Source organism: Chiloscyllium punctatum, chromosome 45 (assembly GCF_047496795.1).
Source record: "Chiloscyllium punctatum isolate Juve2018m chromosome 45, sChiPun1.3, whole genome shotgun sequence".
Taxonomy (NCBI): Eukaryota; Metazoa; Chordata; class Chondrichthyes; order Orectolobiformes; family Hemiscylliidae; genus Chiloscyllium; species Chiloscyllium punctatum.
Window position 1 is genome coordinate 62186407 of NC_092783.1, and position 19371 is coordinate 62205777.

Here is a 19371-nt window from a genome sequence, read left to right on the forward strand (position 1 = left end):
GCCCTTGAAAAGCTGCTGATTAGGGCACTATAAACCTACAACCACTGGCATCTACCTAACAATGTGGAAAATTGCCCAAGAATGTTCTTTGGTGTAAAAGTATGCAGAAATGTTGCAATACTGTTCAAAGCTTTTAGTTGCCGCTAACAATTTTTAGCGTGTGGTGGTATTGACCTTGGGTCCACATAGATTCAGCCAGATACACTCAAATTATATGTCGACTTATTATGCTAGCTTCAGTGAATAAATTGCTGACTGAAGTAAAACTTTTGCTCTAAAACAACTTCTTTTCCACCATGTTGACTGTCTCAGGTGTGATTAATTTCCAAAAAAACTCTTGTTTTATTTCTGTCACTAACCCTCTATAGATAAAGATACCATAACGGGCCATCTAGTCTCATTGTAGACGTTTCAGCTAGTGAACGAGAGATTTAGAATTCCAAATAGTGTTAATTTACTATTTCTCCACGATGAATTTGTTCAATTCTGTGGCTGTTAAGGCGTTTCTGTTAAGGCGTTTTATACAAATGTAATTGTAATCATGTAAGCTTGTTGGAGGAAGTTGTTCATTGTCAATAGGAAGTAATTAGACATCTGGAGTAACCATTGGAAACAGTTGAAATTTGCCAAAGCAGCCTCCTTTTTCCTTTGCAATCTGCAGTAAAGCATCTAGAAAAACTTTGTTTTGAAGAAGAAAATTTTTATTATCTACTGCTTTTGAAAATCCAGCACTCCTGTATATTGAAACTTCTTTAACATATACATGCATCAGTACATTGTTACTTCCCCAGAGAAGGCTGGTTGAAATGTTGCTCCCTGGGTCTTCATTTCTTTCTGTATGTTGTGATGAACAGCTAAGGAAACCTGCCTCACTAAGAACTAAATGTTTATTCGACTGGCCGCTTTAACAGAATCAGTGATGCATTGTGCACTTGTTGGCGCATTTTCTGCAACTGGCTGGGACCCAGGGTGAAGAGTGGAAGTGAAAACCACCGATATCAGCATTCCATGTGCAAAGTTAACTTCCCTTTCAGATATCAAATCCATTATCCCTTTTTCCCTTTTCTTAAATTGGTCCTGAAAGGAAAGTGCTGACTTGTGATTTTTTTCAGAGGCTGGAGCAGTTCTCTAATAGATTCCATTAGTTGTTTCATCTAGTGAGTTTGTACAGATAGTTTAATTGCATCACATCCAAACCTGATTCTATTTTACCCGGACTCCCATGAGCATAATTTCTAGCAAGGGTCAGTGGATAGAAATCAGGCAGAGCAATAAAAGCAAAAAATACTGTAACCACTGGTTTGGCAGCAACTGACATCAGAACATAATGTTAGTTTAAAAAAAACAGGGTGGGGGGGAAGATCTGTGATACAGTGGAGGTGAGGATTGATTACATGACAAAGATGTCGTTAGTAACAGGGCAATAAATAAGCACAAGATGGGGGGTGGGGGTAGGTTTGGGGAGGTTCACCTAAAACATCCCCACTGATAATAAAAGGAATGTAGACTGGATAATTCCAAAAATAACCCTGCTCTGATTTTTAAGAGACAGAGAAAGAAATGATTCCAAAGCAGCGTGTTGGAAAAGTGAGTTTTTATTTCAGATTTTCTGCATCCACAGTACTTTGCTTTATTTAAGAAAGATCATTCTTATTGTCTGACATCATGCAATAAAATTTAATTAGAAAAAAACTGGGAGAAAAATGAATATCAGTACGTGGGAGGAATGCTGAGGAAGGTAACTGAAAGCATGATCAAAGATTGACTTTTGAAAGAAGCCCTGGAAAGAATTGTGGGTGGGGGGGGGGGAAGGCAAAAGGCAATGCTAGAGCATTGGCTTTTGGCACCCAAATGAATGCCTGTAAGTGTTGCAGCAAATTAAATTCTGGAATTCCCTACCTCACAGCATTACGGGAATACTTCACCATAACAGGATCTCCAGTGATTCAAGAAAGCAATCCACAATGACCTGAAGATGAACTTGGGATGGACAATAATTGCTGGTTGTTTTGCCACCAGTGCTCATATCCCAAGAGTTGACATTTCGAAATGTATGGAAAAGAAATGTGCAGATTGAAATAATTGCAACTTGCAACTCAGGCAGCAGTAAAATGTGTACTTTAACTATTTTGCAAATCATTCTTTGAAACCGATGTATTAAAAATTGGCGAGAAGAGGCATTTGTGTTCAGAAAGGAATCAGCCCTCACCTGAAAGTTGGAGCTCTGGATAATGGCAGACCTTTTAAAGCTTAGAATCAGTAAGCTAGTGTTTCCCAGACACTTTCTGTGCTTCCAGTATCTGAATAATTCAGACATTGATGGCACTAAAAGGCTACATTATCAGCACCTGTGCCCTGTGTAATATCAGAGCTGTGAATAATTTATGACTCTATGCAGTTATGTACATGGAACTAACTATTGGTTCTGTAGCCACTTATTCAGAATTCAAAGCATTCTTCTATTAATTTATTATAAACGCTCGAATAATTATCTAATATTATTGTTTCTGTTCCATGGTAGGTTTAAGGATGCAAGAGTTGGCTTGTATGTTTAGAATATCCTCATTATTTAAATGTGGGACCATTTTGCATTTCCTCCCTGATGTGTTCAAATCTGATTAAGTCTCTGATTTATTTGTGTGTCAACAGTTATGTTGCATTTCCTGTGTTGCTCCATTTATAATGTAGAATATAAGAAAACACGAGTACAAAACAGGAAGGATTTTGTAGGCCATTAATACTGCTCTACAATATGTTCTTGCTGGATCACTGACTTTGCCTAACCTATTTAATCTCCTGTGTAAAGAATTCTTGATTCCTGAAGGTAATAAAGCATTTATTTTCATAACTGCTATTAAACCCCAGCTTGCTGTAATGGTTAGGAAGTACAGTTCCTCAACCTTGAACCCCTTTTAAACCATTGTCATATTTGAACATCGTGAATCAGGTTGTGCCTTTTTGAGTCTACTTTTAAAATGAGTTAATCAAGAAGGGTTCTGCTCTTATTGCTCTTATAACAAGCATTTTGTTTTAAATATCTGTTTATTTAAATTTGAGACTTATGTATTAGGTTCTGTTAGTTATATGTGTGAAACTATTCATTTTATCTGTATTCATTAAAGGAGCTTAAACTGTCATCAATAACTTGTATTTGATAAATATGACAGTGGTTCTTGCAGCTGAGCAAATCCTCACTCTATATAGACATCAAGCCATATGCCATCACTGGACCTACAGATTGTGAAATAATGTGATATCAAGAATTGGCGTGAATATTAGTCTCACTGGATTGCCACAGAAATGATTTTTCATTAGTTTAGTGTAAACAGTGTTCTGATTCTTTAGAAAAATGAACTCATGTTGTAATATGATATGTCGTATAAAGTTTCATTTGGGAGTTGAACTATGAAAAACCTAGAGGCTTTTAAGGGCTTTGTCGGTTTTTCAGCCATTGGTCAAAGCATGTTATGTTACAAATATACAGCCTTGGCCCAGTTGTAGCTCTCATCAGGGCCAGAAGGTTGTTTGCTCAAGCCACACAAAAGACAGTACCTTATATAGGCTTCAGTGCAGTATTGCAGGAGTGCTGCACTATCGGAGGGTTTTTTTCTACATTCTTGAATGGGATGTGGGTATAACTGGCAAGACCAGCATTTGTTGGCTATCCTCATTTGCTGTGGAAATAATTTGGCTTTTAGGGCATTTCAGAGGCAAATCTATTTTCAGAAGACCATCTCACATAGGAGCAGAAATAGGCCATTCAACCCATTTTGTCTGGTCCACCATTCAATCATGACTGATAGGTTTCTCAATTCTGTTCTCCTATCTTCTCCCTATAATTTTTGATCCCCTTACTAATCGAGAACCTGTCTACCTCACCCTTAAAGACACTCATGACTTGGCCTTCACAGCCCTCTGCAACAGTGAGATTCATCAACCTCTGGTTGAAGAAATTCCTCCTCATCTCTGTTCTAAATGGTCGTCCCTTCACTCTGAGGCTGTGCTCTTGGGTCCTACTCTGTCCTAGTGGAAACATCTTCTCCATGTCCAGTCTGTCTAGGCCCCCCTCTCCTGTCAGTTTCAACTTTCGGCCCAGCGTCGTTGTCTCTCGGCCCGGCATGATCTTTTGGCAGTATGTGGCGGTCTCTCAGCCCAGTGTGGACTTTTGAGGTGATTCCTCGAAGTTTAGTCCCACTGTAGCTAAGTGCTTAAGAAAGACTGTAATGTTTGAACTTTAAGCTTAATTTCTGTATTTTCTAATAAGGTCTGCAATGTGTAACTTTTAACCGTATTTCATATGTTTTACACTATACTATAATTACAAGCTTTCTACCTTGTTCTAAAGGTTCTGTACCTAAGCAGTTGTATTTAATGTAGCGCCTTGTGTGGCGACATTAAACACTTTTCACCATACTTTTTGTATTTGAGTGCATGTAAAATAAAATCAAGATCCCCTCATCTTTCTAAACTCCGTAGAGTACAACCGCAGGGTCCTTAACCACTCCTTGTATGGCGAGCCCTTCATTCTTGGGATCAGTCCTGTAAACCTCCTCAGGACCCCTTCCAAGACCAGCATTTCTTCGATATGGAGCCCAAAACTGCTCTCAATGTTCCAAATATGGTTTGACCAGACCCTTGTACAGCTTCAGTAGAACGGTCATGCTTTGTTTTCTAGCCCTCTCGAAATGAATGCTAAGATTGCATTTGCTTTCCTAACTGAGTCTGCGTGTTAATCTTAGGAGTCCGATTATAGGATTCTCTTGTTTCTTTGTGCTTCAGATTTCAGAAACCTTTTTCTGATTAGGAAATAGTTTACCTCTCTATGCTTACTGCCCTGGTTTATAACCTCACACTTGTCCACATTGTTTGCCCACTCTCCTAGCCTGACTAGGTGCTTTTGCAGCCACCCTGTTTCCTCAACTCTACCTGTCCCTGGAAGAGACAGGCACCTTAACTGGATGCAAAATTCTCATGACTTTAGTTGGAAAACTGTGAAGTTCTTTATCCTTGTCACTATCTATTCGTCAAACATTAGGTTGTGTTCTTTATGTGCAAATTAGCAGTCTTCTCCACCTAGGTGAAAATGACTGCTTTGAAAAAGTAAGTAAAGTATTTGGAATGTCTTGAATGATGATATAGATGCAGGTTAGTTTTTTTTTTAAACTGTATCAGTGCAGGTGATTAAAGGATTTTGCTGTGAATACTTTTTTTTTCCCAGTAGACAAATTGAGACAATTCTATACAACTTACTAAGCACTGTAGTAACCCAGTCAGTAAGTCATAATGTTTTAACTTTGTATTTTAGATTTTCCTTGTCTGCATTCCAATGCTAGTGCAGTGTTAGTGATATGGTTTACAGTTTAAAATAGAAAATGCTGAAAAAGAATATATGAAGATAGAGAGTCAATGCTGAAAATATAAAATACTGTAGGCTCTTTCTTAGAACAAAGAACGTTTCAGCACAGGAACAGGCCCTTTGGCCCTCCAGCCCTGCGCCGTTCCACATCCTCTATCTAAACCTGCCATCTATTTTCTAAGGATCTGTATCCCTTTGCTCCCTCCCCATTCATGTATGTCTAGATACATCTTAAATGACGCTATCATTCCCACTGTTACTACCTCCACTGGCAACGCATTCCAGGCATCCATCACCCTCTGTGTAAAGAACCTTCCACATATATCTCCCCTAAACTTTTTCTCTCTCACTTTGAACTCGTGGCCCCTAGTAATTGAGTCCTCCAGTCTTGGAAAAGGTTTCTTGCTATCTACCCTGTCTACACCCCTCATGATTTTGTAGGCCTCAATCAGGTCCCCTCTCAACCGCCTTCTTTCCAATGAAAATAATCCTAACCTACTCACCCTCCCCTCTTAGCTAGCGCCCTCCATACCAGGCAACATTCTGGTGAACCTCCACTGCACCCTCCCCAAAGCATCCACATCCTTTTGGTAATGTGGCGACCAGAACTGTAAGCAATATTCCAAATGTGGCCGAATCAAAGTTTATACAATTGTTGCTGAAAATGTGTTGCTGGAAAAGCGCAGCAGGTCAGGCAGCATCCAAGGAGCAAGAGAATCAACGTTTCGGGTATGAGCCCTTCTTCAGGAATGGCTCCTGAAGAAGGGCTCATGCCCGAAAGATCGATTCTCCTGCTCCTTGGATGCTGCCTGGCCTGCTGCGCTTTTCCAGTAACACTTTCAGCTCTGATCTCCAGCATCTGCAGTCCTCCCTTTCTCCTCCTTTTATACAATTGTTATATGACCTGCCAAGTCTTGTACTCAAAACCCCTTTTGATGAAGGAAAGCATGTCGTATGCCTCTTGACCACACTACTGACCTGCGTTGCCACCTTCAGGGAACAATGGACCTGAACACCCAGATCTCGCTGGACATCAGTTTTCCCCAGGACTTTTCCATTTACTGTATATTTCATTCTGGGATTGTATCTTCCAAAATGCATCATTCCTGCAAGTGAGCACACACTGTATTTTAAACTTTTACCACAGTGTTTTGTTTTACTCTATGCGTAGTTTGCAACCACATACTGAGCATTTTCCGGTTTTTTTGTTTAGTATTTTTTGCCCATCCTTAATTCGTACTTTGTTATGGTGAGATTTAAATTCATGATTTCTCAAAAAAAACTCTAGGGCAGAATTATTGTGGTACTCCATTGGGTAGATTTTACATTCCCTATGATTTTCAACAGGATAAGCATTTGGCAATTAGGCACAATCTGCTGTTTAATCCTGTGTGGGATAGGAACAGAAGATAAATACTTTATCCCTTTTGTGTTGCAATTTGGAAGTTAGCAATGTATGACTTTGTGATAGGTTCCCTGAGCTGACACCTTGCTTCCATTTCAGTCCAGTGTGTGAATGAGTCAGGGACTGGTTAAATGAGCTTCTCAAATGTGCAGATGATCAGCAGTGACTTCTGCCAGCTGCTGGCATAGAAAATTATTCAGCCTTTAGTGCTGTATTTCAGCTCATTTCCTGCTCAAGTCGTGTGTTGCAAGGAGCTTGGAGGTAATAATCCAATTATACTGTGTCAACTAAACATTTAGCAGATTCAGCGTTGGATAGACTTTTGCTAGGTTCCCAATGGGGTAAACTTTTATTTCTAACTATTTAAATATTTGACTGTTGTGTTCAGCTTTTAACTTTTTAAAATTATTTTCCTACTTTGTACTAAGAAGGACTGTAATGTTTAGCTTTTAACTTTGTGTCTTCATTTTTCTACTTAAAATTTTGTACCTTGTAGCCAAGAATGGTGACATTGTACACTTTTCACTGTCTTTATGTGCTTGTATACTTGAGTACACATGACAATAAAATCTAATTCTAAATGAGTAAAGCTGATTTGGAAAGTGATAATATTCATTCTGTTTTGATCCTGACCCCCTTATTTTACATTAGTTTCCTAAGATTTTCACGCTCTTATTTAACTCCGTACCACCACCCTCTATTCTTCCATGTGCAATTCATCATTGCTTGGATGTCCAGGACAGTTGGCCTACTCCCAAACATCCATTAAAATTAGACACTCTTGAGTGGAATGTGACCAACAGCCTGATTTGAATTGCTGCCTTCCGTCACAGCATAATTATAGTTTAGCAGTGATGTGGAGGTGCCAGTGTTGGACTGGGGTGGACAAAGTTGAAAATCACATGACACCAGGTTATAGTCCAACAGGTTTATTTAAAAGTACAAGCTTTTGGAGCACTGCTTTTTCATCAGGCAGCAGGGTAAACCTGCAGTTTTGGGAAATCAACATTTGCAGGCCGATTTCAGGAGCAAAATGTTTTTGAAGGACATTATCACTCTAGAGCTGATCAAACCATATTTAATTGATTTTCCATTCCTCAGTTGCATCCTGTGTTATTTCAGAGATGTCATTTGTATTTAACCAATTAAAAATAGTGTTGAAGCTGGCAGTGAGCCCATGAGTACTGTTGTACCACTGGCTGCATTGGTGGTGTAGCATACTTGGATACTACTTGTTACAAACATCCAACTTCTCTTGTTTTGATATTTGTATGCATGTGGTATATTTTGAATGATTACTTCACTATGTGGTGGTACATAATCATGGGCTGTGTCTGGTACACATGATCTCCATCTCTGGCTTGCACACGTGTTCCCATCGTACAATCCCCTGTAGGTCAAGTGGAGGTAGTTAAAGATTCAAGCATAAAAAAGAAAGGGAGAAAACCAAACTAAGTTTAGAGCAGCTTGGACCTTTGAGAGAGGCTAAGCTTTTACAGTAGACAGCACTGAAATGGTCAATAAAAGTGAAAAAAAATCCAGGTTTAATGAGCCTGTTTTCATCCAAGTGTTGAGTGATATCAGTGTTGTACAGATGAGCATTTTCTTAAGTGAAACGTGAACAGAGACTGAGGGCAAACTCCAGACTATACTTTAATAGAGACATTGTTCATGCATGTTCAGTCTGTCAGCAGCTGTGTGCAAATTGTGACTGTGAGCAACAGACTGTGGCAATCTCATACAGCATTGCCTCAGTTATCCATCTTGCTTTTCAGTCCTGTTAAGATTATGATAGACTTGGACTTGAATATTACAGTCAAGCTGTCAGCACTAGGAGCCGGCTGTCCTCTTTCCAGTAAGAGGTACAGGCAAAGAATGCAGACTTACAGAGTCTTCAATGCTTCTAACCTTCCAGTAAATGAACAGGGCATTTAGCAATTGCTGATGGATAGCTCATTTTAACAATTTGTCAACAATGGTCACTTCACTTTCCAGGGAATGATATATTGACAATTTGCAACAAGTGCACCTGTGCATGAATTTATGAGCACTCCTGAATTTTCTGTGCAGAAACATCATGATATGAGTTCCATGTGCTGGAACTATGGAAATAGAAAATTAATAATGCTGATTGATCCACTTGATTAGGACTGGGAAAATCTTATGAGACTTCAACATTGATTTTAGAATTCTTTCTTATTGCAGAGACTTGAGTCATAATCGATTGGTTTCCACAAAACACCCAGTATTCGAGGGTCTTCACACACTTCTGGAAGTGTAAGTAGTTTGAGATATAAATTCTGTAAATTACGTGAAAGAATTGAATGTTAAATATGAGAAGTTTTTAAACTGATTTAATCATTTGTGTTCTTCAAGGAATATCAACTACAATCTACTCTCTACAATTCCGACACTGGGGTCAGCCACAGCCAACATTACCATCCTGTCACTGTAAGTAAAATATTAGGGCTTAATTCTGAAACCTGCTTTGTATTTGTACTTTTTAAGAGAACATACTGTGTAACTGCTGACACATTTTGCCACTTCGGGGAGAGCTTGTGGGATCACGACATCATGAATATTACAGGGAAAATCTACATCACTAGTTTCAAATGAAGTTGTAACAGTTGTAAAAATCCCAGATCACCATCTCATGACAAATAGCTGACAATGATTTTAACTCCACCATTTGTGCTTTGCAATTGTTTATGACCTCTTTAAGGTGATGAATATTGGCACTTAAAAATGGAACAGTTTCTGTGTGTTTTAGTAGTTTTCCCAAGTCAAGTATGGGACAAGTATGTGAAGAACATACCTCATTTTATTACTGGCTCATCTGTAAGACTCAGCTACCCTAACCCTGAACATATTTTAACTTGCCACAACAACCATAATGTGATATATTTTCCCTGGGTAGCACAAATACTGCTAAATTAATGCTAGTTTGCAATTTCAGTTCTCATAACCAAAGTTTTATTAGATAACTTTGCCTGTTGTTTTGTGCTGGTGTTAAGCTAATCTTGATGCATCCTAATCTAACCAGTTGCTTTGGCATTCTGCATTTTAATTCGGCAGTTTTGAAAATCACTCATTTTATGTCTTCCTGTGATTCTAAGTGTTATAATTGTAACTATTTTTTATTTAGTTAAGGTTCAAAGTGAAAATTAGTTTGATAGATCATAAGATTTTTAAATTTAGTTACCGTAGTGGTCTGTGACTACATAGTCATAGAGATGTACAGCATGGAAACAGACCTTTGGTCCAAATCGTCCATGCCCACCAGATAATCCCAACTCAATCTAGCCCCACCTGCCAGCACCTGACCCATATCCCTCCAAACCCTTCCTATTCATATACTCATCCAGGTGCCTTTTAAATGTTGTAATTGTACCAGCCTCCTCCACTTCCTCTGGCAGCTCATTCCATACACGTACCATCCTCTGCGTGAAAAAGTTGCCCCTTAGGTCACTTTTATATCTTTCCCCTGTCACCCTAAACCTATCCCCTCTAGTTCTGGACTCCCCGACCCCAGGGAAATGATTTTGTCTTATTTATCCTATCCATGTGCCCCTCATGATTTTATAAACCTCTATAAGGTCACCCCTCAGCCTCCGGTGCTCCAGGGAAAACGGCCCAGCCTTTTCAACCTCTCCCTATAGTTCAAACCCTCCAACCCTGGCAACATCCTTGTAAATCTTTTCTGAACCCTTTCATATTTCACAATAGGCTGCCATTTTAACATTTGATGTTCAGTTTTAACAAAAGAACATGAGTTTTTTAAACAAAATAATAAGAAAAAAAATGAAAGAAAAATTTACAAATATCTTCTATGCAACCAAAACGCTCCTTTTTCTGAGCAATATCCTGTACAAACATTCTGCCTGGATGAATGCAGCACTAACAACACTCAAGAACCATCCAGGACAAAGCAGCCCCCTTGATTGGCACCACATCCACAAACATCCACTCCCTCCACCACAGATGCTCAGTAGCTGCGGTGTATACTATCCACAAGATGCACTGCAGAAATTCACTCAGGATCCTTAGCACCTTCCAAGGCTGTCCAAACCCATGACTACTTCCATGTAGAAGAACAAAACAGCAAATACATGGTCACACCACCACTTGCAAGTTTCCCTCTGAGCCATTCGCCATCCTGATTTGGAAATATACTGCTGTTCCTTCATTGTCACTTGATCAAAATCCTGGAATTCCCTCCCTAAGGGCTTGAGAGTCAACCTACAGTATGTTGACTGCAGTGTTTCATGAAGGCAGCTCACCACCACCTTTTCAAGGGCATTAAGGATGGGAAATAAATGCTGATCAGCCACTGACGTCCATGGGCGGCACAGTGGTTAGCACTGCTGCTTCACAGCGCTAGAGACCCGGGTTCAATTCCCACCTCAGGCGACTGTGTGGAGTTTGCACATTCTCCCAGTGTCTGCGTGGGTTTCCACCAGGTGCTCCGGTTTCCTCCCACAGTCCAAAGATGTGCAGGTCAGGTGAATTGACCATGCTAAATTGCCCGTAGTGTTAGGTGAAGGGGTAAATGTAGGGGTATGGATGGGTTGTGCTTCGGCGGGTTGGTGTGGACTTGTTGGGCCGAAGGGCCTGTTTCCACACTGTAAGTAATCTAATCTAATAAAAAATGTCCCATGAAAGAATTTTAAAAAACTAAACCATCACTGGAGGTTTTAGTTGAAATATTCTAGAATTAAATTGTAGCCTTTATGCTAGGGGATTGCAGTTTAAAAATAGGAAGTCTTGCTATAACAGTACAAGGTGTTGGTGAGTCCACACCTGCAGTATGATCTACAGTTTTGGCCCCTGAATTTAAAAAAGCATATATTAGCTTTGGAGATAAAAACAAAGTGCTGGAGAAACTCAACACGCTTGGCTGCATCTATAGAGTGAAAAGCTGAATTAATGTTTCAGTCTGACGAGTATTTGTTTTATTATACTGATGTTGGAGACAGTTCAAAAGAGGTTTCTTAGCCTGATTCCTGGTCTGAAGGATTTGTCATAACAAGAATGACTTAACTTATTAACCTTTGTTCATTAGAGTTTGGAGAAATGAAGAATGATCATATTTAAACATTCAGGATTCTGAGGGGTCTTAGCAGGCAAGGTGTTAAGAAGATGTCTTCACTATTAAGGGAAACTTGAAATAGGAATCATTATTACAGAATGAGGCAAAACCCATTTAAAACTGAGATATGGAAGAATTTCTTATGAATTTAATGAAATTCTCTGCCTTGGTTTGTGGAGGCTAGGTCACTGCAAGTATTCAAAGTCGAGGTAGTTAGCTTTTTGAAGTATTGAGAAGTTGAGGACTATGAGGAGCTGGCACAAGAGTCGAAGCCATGATATTACAGGTTGACTGGACAGGCCTGAATGTCCTCCTGTTTCTAATGTTCTTATCAACCTAATGGACTGGAGTTGAGAGAGTCATTCATGGAAAGCTTTGAACTAACTCTCAATCAATTAATTTACCATTTGATTCTACATAGCTAGGTCACCACAACATTATGCTGCTTGGCAGCTTATGCTTGTTTTGTCAAAGACTAAATTGTGAAATAATTATCTGGCCAGCATGTCGCCATCTTTTGTTTATTTGCCACAGAGTGGAGAAACTTTGTCAATAAGTAGGTCGCAGATCTATTTTTCTATCCTATACTTTAGAATTCCCTCTCTAAATGGCTTCTCTCCATCTCCTTTTCCATTACTTCTAAAAATCTACTCGTTTGAGCTAAAATCTTAGTTTTTTTGAAGATCTGTTAAGTTGGAAGCGTCATTTTTATTGTGTTGTGGAGGTGCTGGTGTTGGACTGGAGTGGGTAAGGTCAGAAGTCACATGACACCAAGCTATAGTCCAGGTTTATTTGAAATCACAAGCATTTGAAGCACTGCCCCTTTGTCAGGTGAAGCTTGTGATTTCAAATAAACCTGTTGGACTGTAACCTGGCGCCGTGTGCTATTTTTGTTTTGATTGCACTTTAGATGTGGGATGAATATTTTTCTTCATTAAAGGCACTGCACATTTTGCTACCATTTAGCCACGTTTGAGCCACATTCCTGATTTAAATTCTTTAACTCCCACAGGTGAAATTTGAGTCACTGACTTGATCTATTATATTGATAAAAAGATATCTACAATATTAGAATATTTAAAGCCAATTTAAACATTTAGAGAAAGTGGTCCTCAATTCCTCTGTGAGGGAAACATTTTTTCTTCAGTTGACCTATTTTACTTACTTTAATTGTATTTGAAAAATATTCTTTGAAATATGTTTTTGGAGTTGTGGCTGTTATCAACCAGATTTTAATGCATTCAAATTATATAGTGTTTTAAAATTGGCTTCACACTCCAAATATCTCCTTCCTTCAGGTTTTCAATGGCAGGTTTTTCTAAACTCGCAGTGGAAAAAAAATGGTAAAAATCCAGGCAGTAATTATGACGTCTTTTTTATTGGAAGCATGCTTGTGATTCTTTGCAGCATTGCAGAATAATTAGTAAGAAAGTTGAACAGTGACTTTTCTGGTATTACCTTTTACTTCTGCAGAACACACAATCGGGTAACAGAGGTAATTGCTGAGGACCTTCTACCATACAGCGCTTTGGAAACCTTGGATCTGAGCTCAAATTTAATTTCAGAAATCAAAACTTCCTCGTTCCCTATAATGCAACTGAGAAACCTGTGAGTAACAGATCTACATTACTTTTCTTCATGTTAGTGCTCCACAACATTGAGTGTGCTGAGCTTCAACAGTTTAGTTTAGGAATCACAGGCAGATAGAGTGTGGCAACATTGGTGATACATTGCAAACTAAGGAAGAGAGCTGCTCGCGGTGAACCAGAACATATTGTCCATATGGGACTGCCTTGCATTCCTCAACAAAACCTTGCCATTTTTTAGGGATATCACTTCATTAATCTGTGCTGTGTCCTGACCAAAAGTAATATCAGTTGAAACTTTGAAATTTACGTTATTTATCTGTTCAGAGACATAATTATGTAGAGTGTGTTTTTAAAAAAAATCGATTCATGTATTTTGTGGGAAAAGGCCAATGGCTAGCTGATAATTCAGCTCTTATATTGATTCTCATGTTATAATCAGCTGCAACTACATCATTATTTTGTTGCAGAGGAGAAAGGGAAAAGGCATGGAACTCTGGAGAGAGTATGTACCATTTATGTATTCCATTTTAGAGAAAATTCTACTAACATGCCTTTTTTTCAAAGATCCCATATGGTAACAATAAATGTCTTCATTTTACAGCATTCATTTTGTTGTTTTTGAACCTAATTCTTAGAATATCAGCTTGTAGACATCCAGGACTCTTGTCCAAAATCTGTTCAGCATTTCAGCTCATATAATGAATTTAAATCATAATGTTGCAGTAAAGATTATTGAATAGAATTTGCAACACAAGCAGTGTTTGTTCTGTACTTCAGTGCCCCGCCAATCAATCTGCAAATAATTATTATTGTGATCCTGTGTCAAACATTTTAAATGTCAAAATCAATTATTTTGCCTTATGTTTGTTTTTCTTTCTAATGTAATTCATTTTAATCTTTGCTTGTAGTCATTAAACATCAGTATTACCCTTATCTGTAGTTTGTGTTTACCATGATGGTGGATTTTCGCGTTGTGATATTTCTTTAAAATAACCATCAACACATTCAGAATAACATAAGCATCAATGAGAGTAACTTGAGCTGAATATTACAGAAGAATATTTCAATTAATTTAAATTATTTTGTAGTTGATTTCTTTTTAAACACTTAATAGACTTGAAGGCAGAAGAATAATCCTGATTCATAGCGGTGGATTAAATAGTATTTGTTGAATTGCATGCAAATGTCATTTCAATTATAAAGTGAAGTGTAAAACTGTCTGAGCTGCATCATGCAACCCATTCTAATGGGCTCTTTGGAGCCCAGTGTACATTATTCTGTGTCTTACCAGTCAACAGATAGCATATGCAGCCAGAACTCTAAGACGCACAGGGGTTTTCTTTTCAAGTGGTATTTTCTGATGTATGATTATCCTTAATAAGCTGGGCATTAAACGCTCTCCATTCACCTTTTGAAGTTTATGACCTGGACATATTCTACAATACATCATTTTTGCACAATGCACCCAGCTCAAAACTGTTTGATATACTGATTTACAGTATAGATTTTTCTCTGTAATCTGCTGTAAAATTTGCGAGTCCTGAGGATTCACAACATGTGCTTAGTTAGCTGAATAGATGACATTGATTCTGGAGGCTAGATGTATCGCCAGCAGTTAGGAGTCTTTCTACATAACACCGATAATAGTGGGTCTGGTGGCCCTTTCTGGACAAGTAGTTGAAAACTGTATGTCTTGTGTTAATAATTTGTCAGTTTAACTGATGAATCTCCAGCAGTGTCTGTTGCACACACGCATACACACGCTTAGCTCTGCTGACCTGAACTTGGACTTTCCGGGTTTGTATTATTGGGGTGTTTTTCTTGACGGAAAATGTTTGCAGTTCATAGGCAGATGAAATTTCTCCCTGTTTTGAATTTGAATAGCTTAATTTTAAAGCCTTTGAGCATGGTGAAAGAATTTAGTGCTTGCCAGGCATCTAGTTCTCTTAGAGTTAAGTGTAATGCGAGATATGTTAAAATCTGTCTGAACTTTTAATCTTGAGAACTGCAGCTTTGGTGCGAGTGGCGCATGGGATTTATGCTCAAGTTGCTGCTTTTTAAATTCATTATTATTGATTTCAAAAAGGAAGGCAAACATGTTTGCACTGTGAAATCCATTTGGGAACATTTGCATTGCCTTGACTAGACCCAGTGAAGTTCTGTACAATGGAACAGTTTTACACTTGTGTTTGAGATTATAAGATGCTTGTTTATAATAGCATCAGTTTTTATTAAAGTTTTTGATTGCAAAAAATGCTGCTTTTGTGGATATGCCAAGCAACATCCCTTGTGGCTGCAGACTTTTTCATTGAACCTTGGCAAACATGAGAAAAGATGTTCACTGCACTGTAAGAAGCAATTTTTTAAAAAATTTGGTATGTCAGGCAAATAGACTACTGAGGTCTGAACCAAGGCAGCAGTGCCCAGGCTTTTTTAAGTAGTTTTATTTTGCACTACTTAAGGTAAATAAAAACAGCAGTAGAGCATGGTGCCAGTTTGTGTCTTTTATTTGCTGAGTGAACTGTGATGGTTTAAGCCTGGTTAAGTCTTGTGTGTCACTTGTTATATATTAATTTCCTGTTGGAGTAATCCTTGTGCTTATCTCTCAAGTGTGATTGCTCATTTGAGCTGGATTAGTAGCTGCAACTCTCAAAAAGCAAAATTGAAGCTGTCCCAGACTCATTTCATAAATGGAATTTACTAACGAGAGAGTGGATATTTTCCCATCAGCGTAGGCTGGATTCAGCACCATAGTCATCAGTGAAAGCACATTATGTTGCCTCAGTAAGTCATCCAGTCATCAGATGAATATATTTAAAAAGGACAAGCAAACACATCTTAACCAGTAACTGAAAGTAATCAACTACCAGTCCTGTGACAGCACCAGTTCAATTCATAATAAAAATTGACTACTTTGTCTGTTATTCAGTGCAAAAGGTAAAATGTTATGGCTACAGTTGCAGACTTATCCCAGTAGGAGCTTTCCGGGTTACTCCAACCTCTATTACATTGGAAAGGCATGCAACTCCTAAGACGTACAGGCAGGCTTTGTTACTTAAGCTTTATTTTTAAATTTTGAAATACAGTATGAATATTTGACTTCCAAAATTTTTTTAGTAATACAGATATGTCTTATTTTCAGACACTTGAATAATAATCGAATTACCATCCTAGAACCGGGCTGTTTTGATAATCTGTCCAGCACCTTGCTCGTCCTCAAACTGAACAGAAATAAAATCACTATCATTCAACCAAAGAGCTTCCACTTGCCTCAGCTTCAATACCTGTGAGTGGTTTTGTGGCTTTCGTAGTTCGGAGTCTAGATGCATATTTCATTGACTTTTTGATTAAAAATATTGTTCCTTACGTAACAGCTTTTGACGGAGATAGAGGCTGGATCATCAAAAAACAACCCTGTGGTTTGTTCTGAGTTGCTTGAGTGCAAGTTGAATTTGTGGCTAACAGGATCAATTATAATATAAACTGAAAACACTGAAGAGTTTAGCAAGTCACCTAGCATCTTTGGAGAGAGAATGCAAGTTAACACTTTCAGTTGATTGTATTTTAACTTAAAGACATTGTCCTGATGATAGTAACTCTTGTCATGTACAGGTACTGCCTCCATAATTATAGTTCAGGTTTTCAGCAGTTGCAATATTTATCTTTATCTTGAGTACAAGATGAACCTACAACCAGTTTATCATGGAGTTTACCATGTAACTTTTAAAAGCTTCACTTTGCACTTGAAATTTTAGTTAAATTCTATTTTGGGAGGGTATCCAATGAATGGACTTTTAGTGCTGCTTTCTGTCAATTGTACAACTGTGTACAGGTGAAGAAGGAATTGTTGTCTTGTGCTGGATCTGCTCCTGTAGTAATTTTGTTCTGGGACTACTGACTAGATTAAAAATTTTCTTCTTGTGTTTTTAAGCATAGAAAAACATTACATTTGGAGCATTTAATAGGGACGAATTAATACTGGTTTGATAGATTTATTTATATCAGGTTGAGGGTAACTGGATTGAAAATCGTTCCAGTGCCTGCAGATATTAAATATTTGTTGCGATACGGTACTTTATCTTCCCCATTGTGAATTATTATAAAATGAGAAGTTTATTAGCGCAGATCTATGTCAGTAATGCTTTTGAAGTTATTGCTGAGCGTCATGAAGTCTAACAGGAAAGCTCTCTTAGCTAATTAAATCCTCTTTGCACACAATGTGAACTATGACCTTTTTGGCATGGACAGCATATGTTAGGCCTGTCTCTAAGTACAACTTGTTTATATTTAAAAATCTTGTCACAAGTGGTCTTTTTGTCCCTGTTCAGCTGTGTGTAAGAAAACAACTCCTAAGTATGTGGAAAAACAAACAGCCAAATGTAGGTAGGATTTAATTCACTGAATATGGCAGTTGTTAGTGCCCAGCCTTGGGGGAGGTGGGGATACTGGTGTGGTGATACCCTGTTGCTAATAATTGCCTCTGTTTTTCTTGTTTCTGCTCCAAAATATTCAAACTATGTGGAAGCCACATTGCAATTAGAATATCTAGAAGTATCTTCCAAAAGCAAATATATTGCAATATGCATTCATTCTTGCCAGTGGTCAATATGTTGGCTTTTTAACTGGTTCTTCATTTTTTTTTTCCCTTTTATCAAGTTTGATCACCACATTTGATGACTTTGAGTTTTATATTTAAACAGGGAGCTAAAACGTAACAGAATGAGAATTATTGAGAGTCTAACGTTTCACGGCCTCGACTCACTGAAGTCATTGAAACTGCAGCGTAATGGGATTTGCGAACTGAAGGACGGAGCCTTCTGGGGGCTGAATGAAATCACGGAGCTGTGAGTCCTTTTGATGACTATGCTGGAGTAATTACTTTTTCCCAGTTGTTGTCTAAATGACATTTGAAGTGCTTTAATGCATAACGAAAAAATGGTAATCTTTCATCTTCCTCCAGTGAGGTTAATGACAGTCTTATAATTTCTGTGCAATCTGGAGTAGTTACAAATTTTAAGCCATTTCTTTCCAACAATGACCAAGATACATATTCAGCCCGTGGAATGTTTGGATGTGGTAATTAACCTCCGAGCATCTGGCAAGGAAGGACAGAATTAGTCACCTGGCTGTCTAGTAGGTTCATTTGTGAGGAGTTACCTGAACACCTTCCAGAATTTCCTATTAGAGTTCAAAGCCAAACCTACATGATTACTCAGGATGAGAAACTGGATGTCACTGAAATTAAACCACATTAAAGGAGAGTTGGAGGGAACCTCCACCTTAAAATAAAACTCTAGCTGGGATACTCTTGATACCACGAGTGTAAAATTAGAACAACCTTAGCTTTTAACCAGTAATTGTATAATATCACAGTAGCTCTGTGAAAGTCTTTGTCAGCTCTTGAACTTGGTTTAAAATCACTAGTCTGTTGTCCGATTGCTTTTGAGTCAAAAATGTCTAAAAAGTAGTCTTGCTAAACTGGGCGTGGGATCTTATTTCATCTGTGTTAGAATATTGGATCTTATTTTTACCTCTGTTAGAATATTATGCAACTAGAACAAGGTGTGCACTATGCAGGGTTGTATCTCAATTCCCCAGGTAAACAAAGGTCTTAGATAATTTTATAGATTTTGAAGGAATATTTGAAGAAATCTGGAGTACTGCATGCAGTTTTGGTCCCTTTGCTTGAGGAAGGCTGCCTTGGCACTGAATGCAATTCAGAAAATATTCACTAAATTGATTCTAGCGATGAAAGTTTTGTCTTACAATGACAAATTAAAGAGTTTTGGCCTGAACTTGCTAGAGTTTAGAAGAAGTTTAATTGATGTATATATGATGCTAAAGAGGATTGATGAAAATGTAGAGCAAATGTTACCCTTTCTGGGGAAATCTCGAACAGCAGGTCATAGTTTTAGGCTAAGGACTGACAGAT

At 38.2% G+C, this 19371-nt stretch overlaps 1 protein-coding gene across 2 annotated transcripts in view; it reads left to right on the forward strand.

The window, feature by feature from the left end:
• Positions 1-19371, forward strand: part of lrig2 (leucine-rich repeats and immunoglobulin-like domains 2) — a 71646-nt gene that overhangs the window by 19392 nt on the left and 32883 nt on the right. For both annotated transcript variants that reach the window (XM_072563909.1, XM_072563910.1), the window contains exons 2-6: positions 8967-9038; positions 9138-9212; positions 13324-13458; positions 16582-16725; positions 18140-18283. In XM_072563909.1, coding sequence (XP_072420010.1) covers positions 8967-9038; positions 9138-9212; positions 13324-13458; positions 16582-16725; positions 18140-18283 — 570 coding nt within the window. The remainder of the gene's footprint in view (positions 1-8966; positions 9039-9137; positions 9213-13323; positions 13459-16581; positions 16726-18139; positions 18284-19371) is intronic.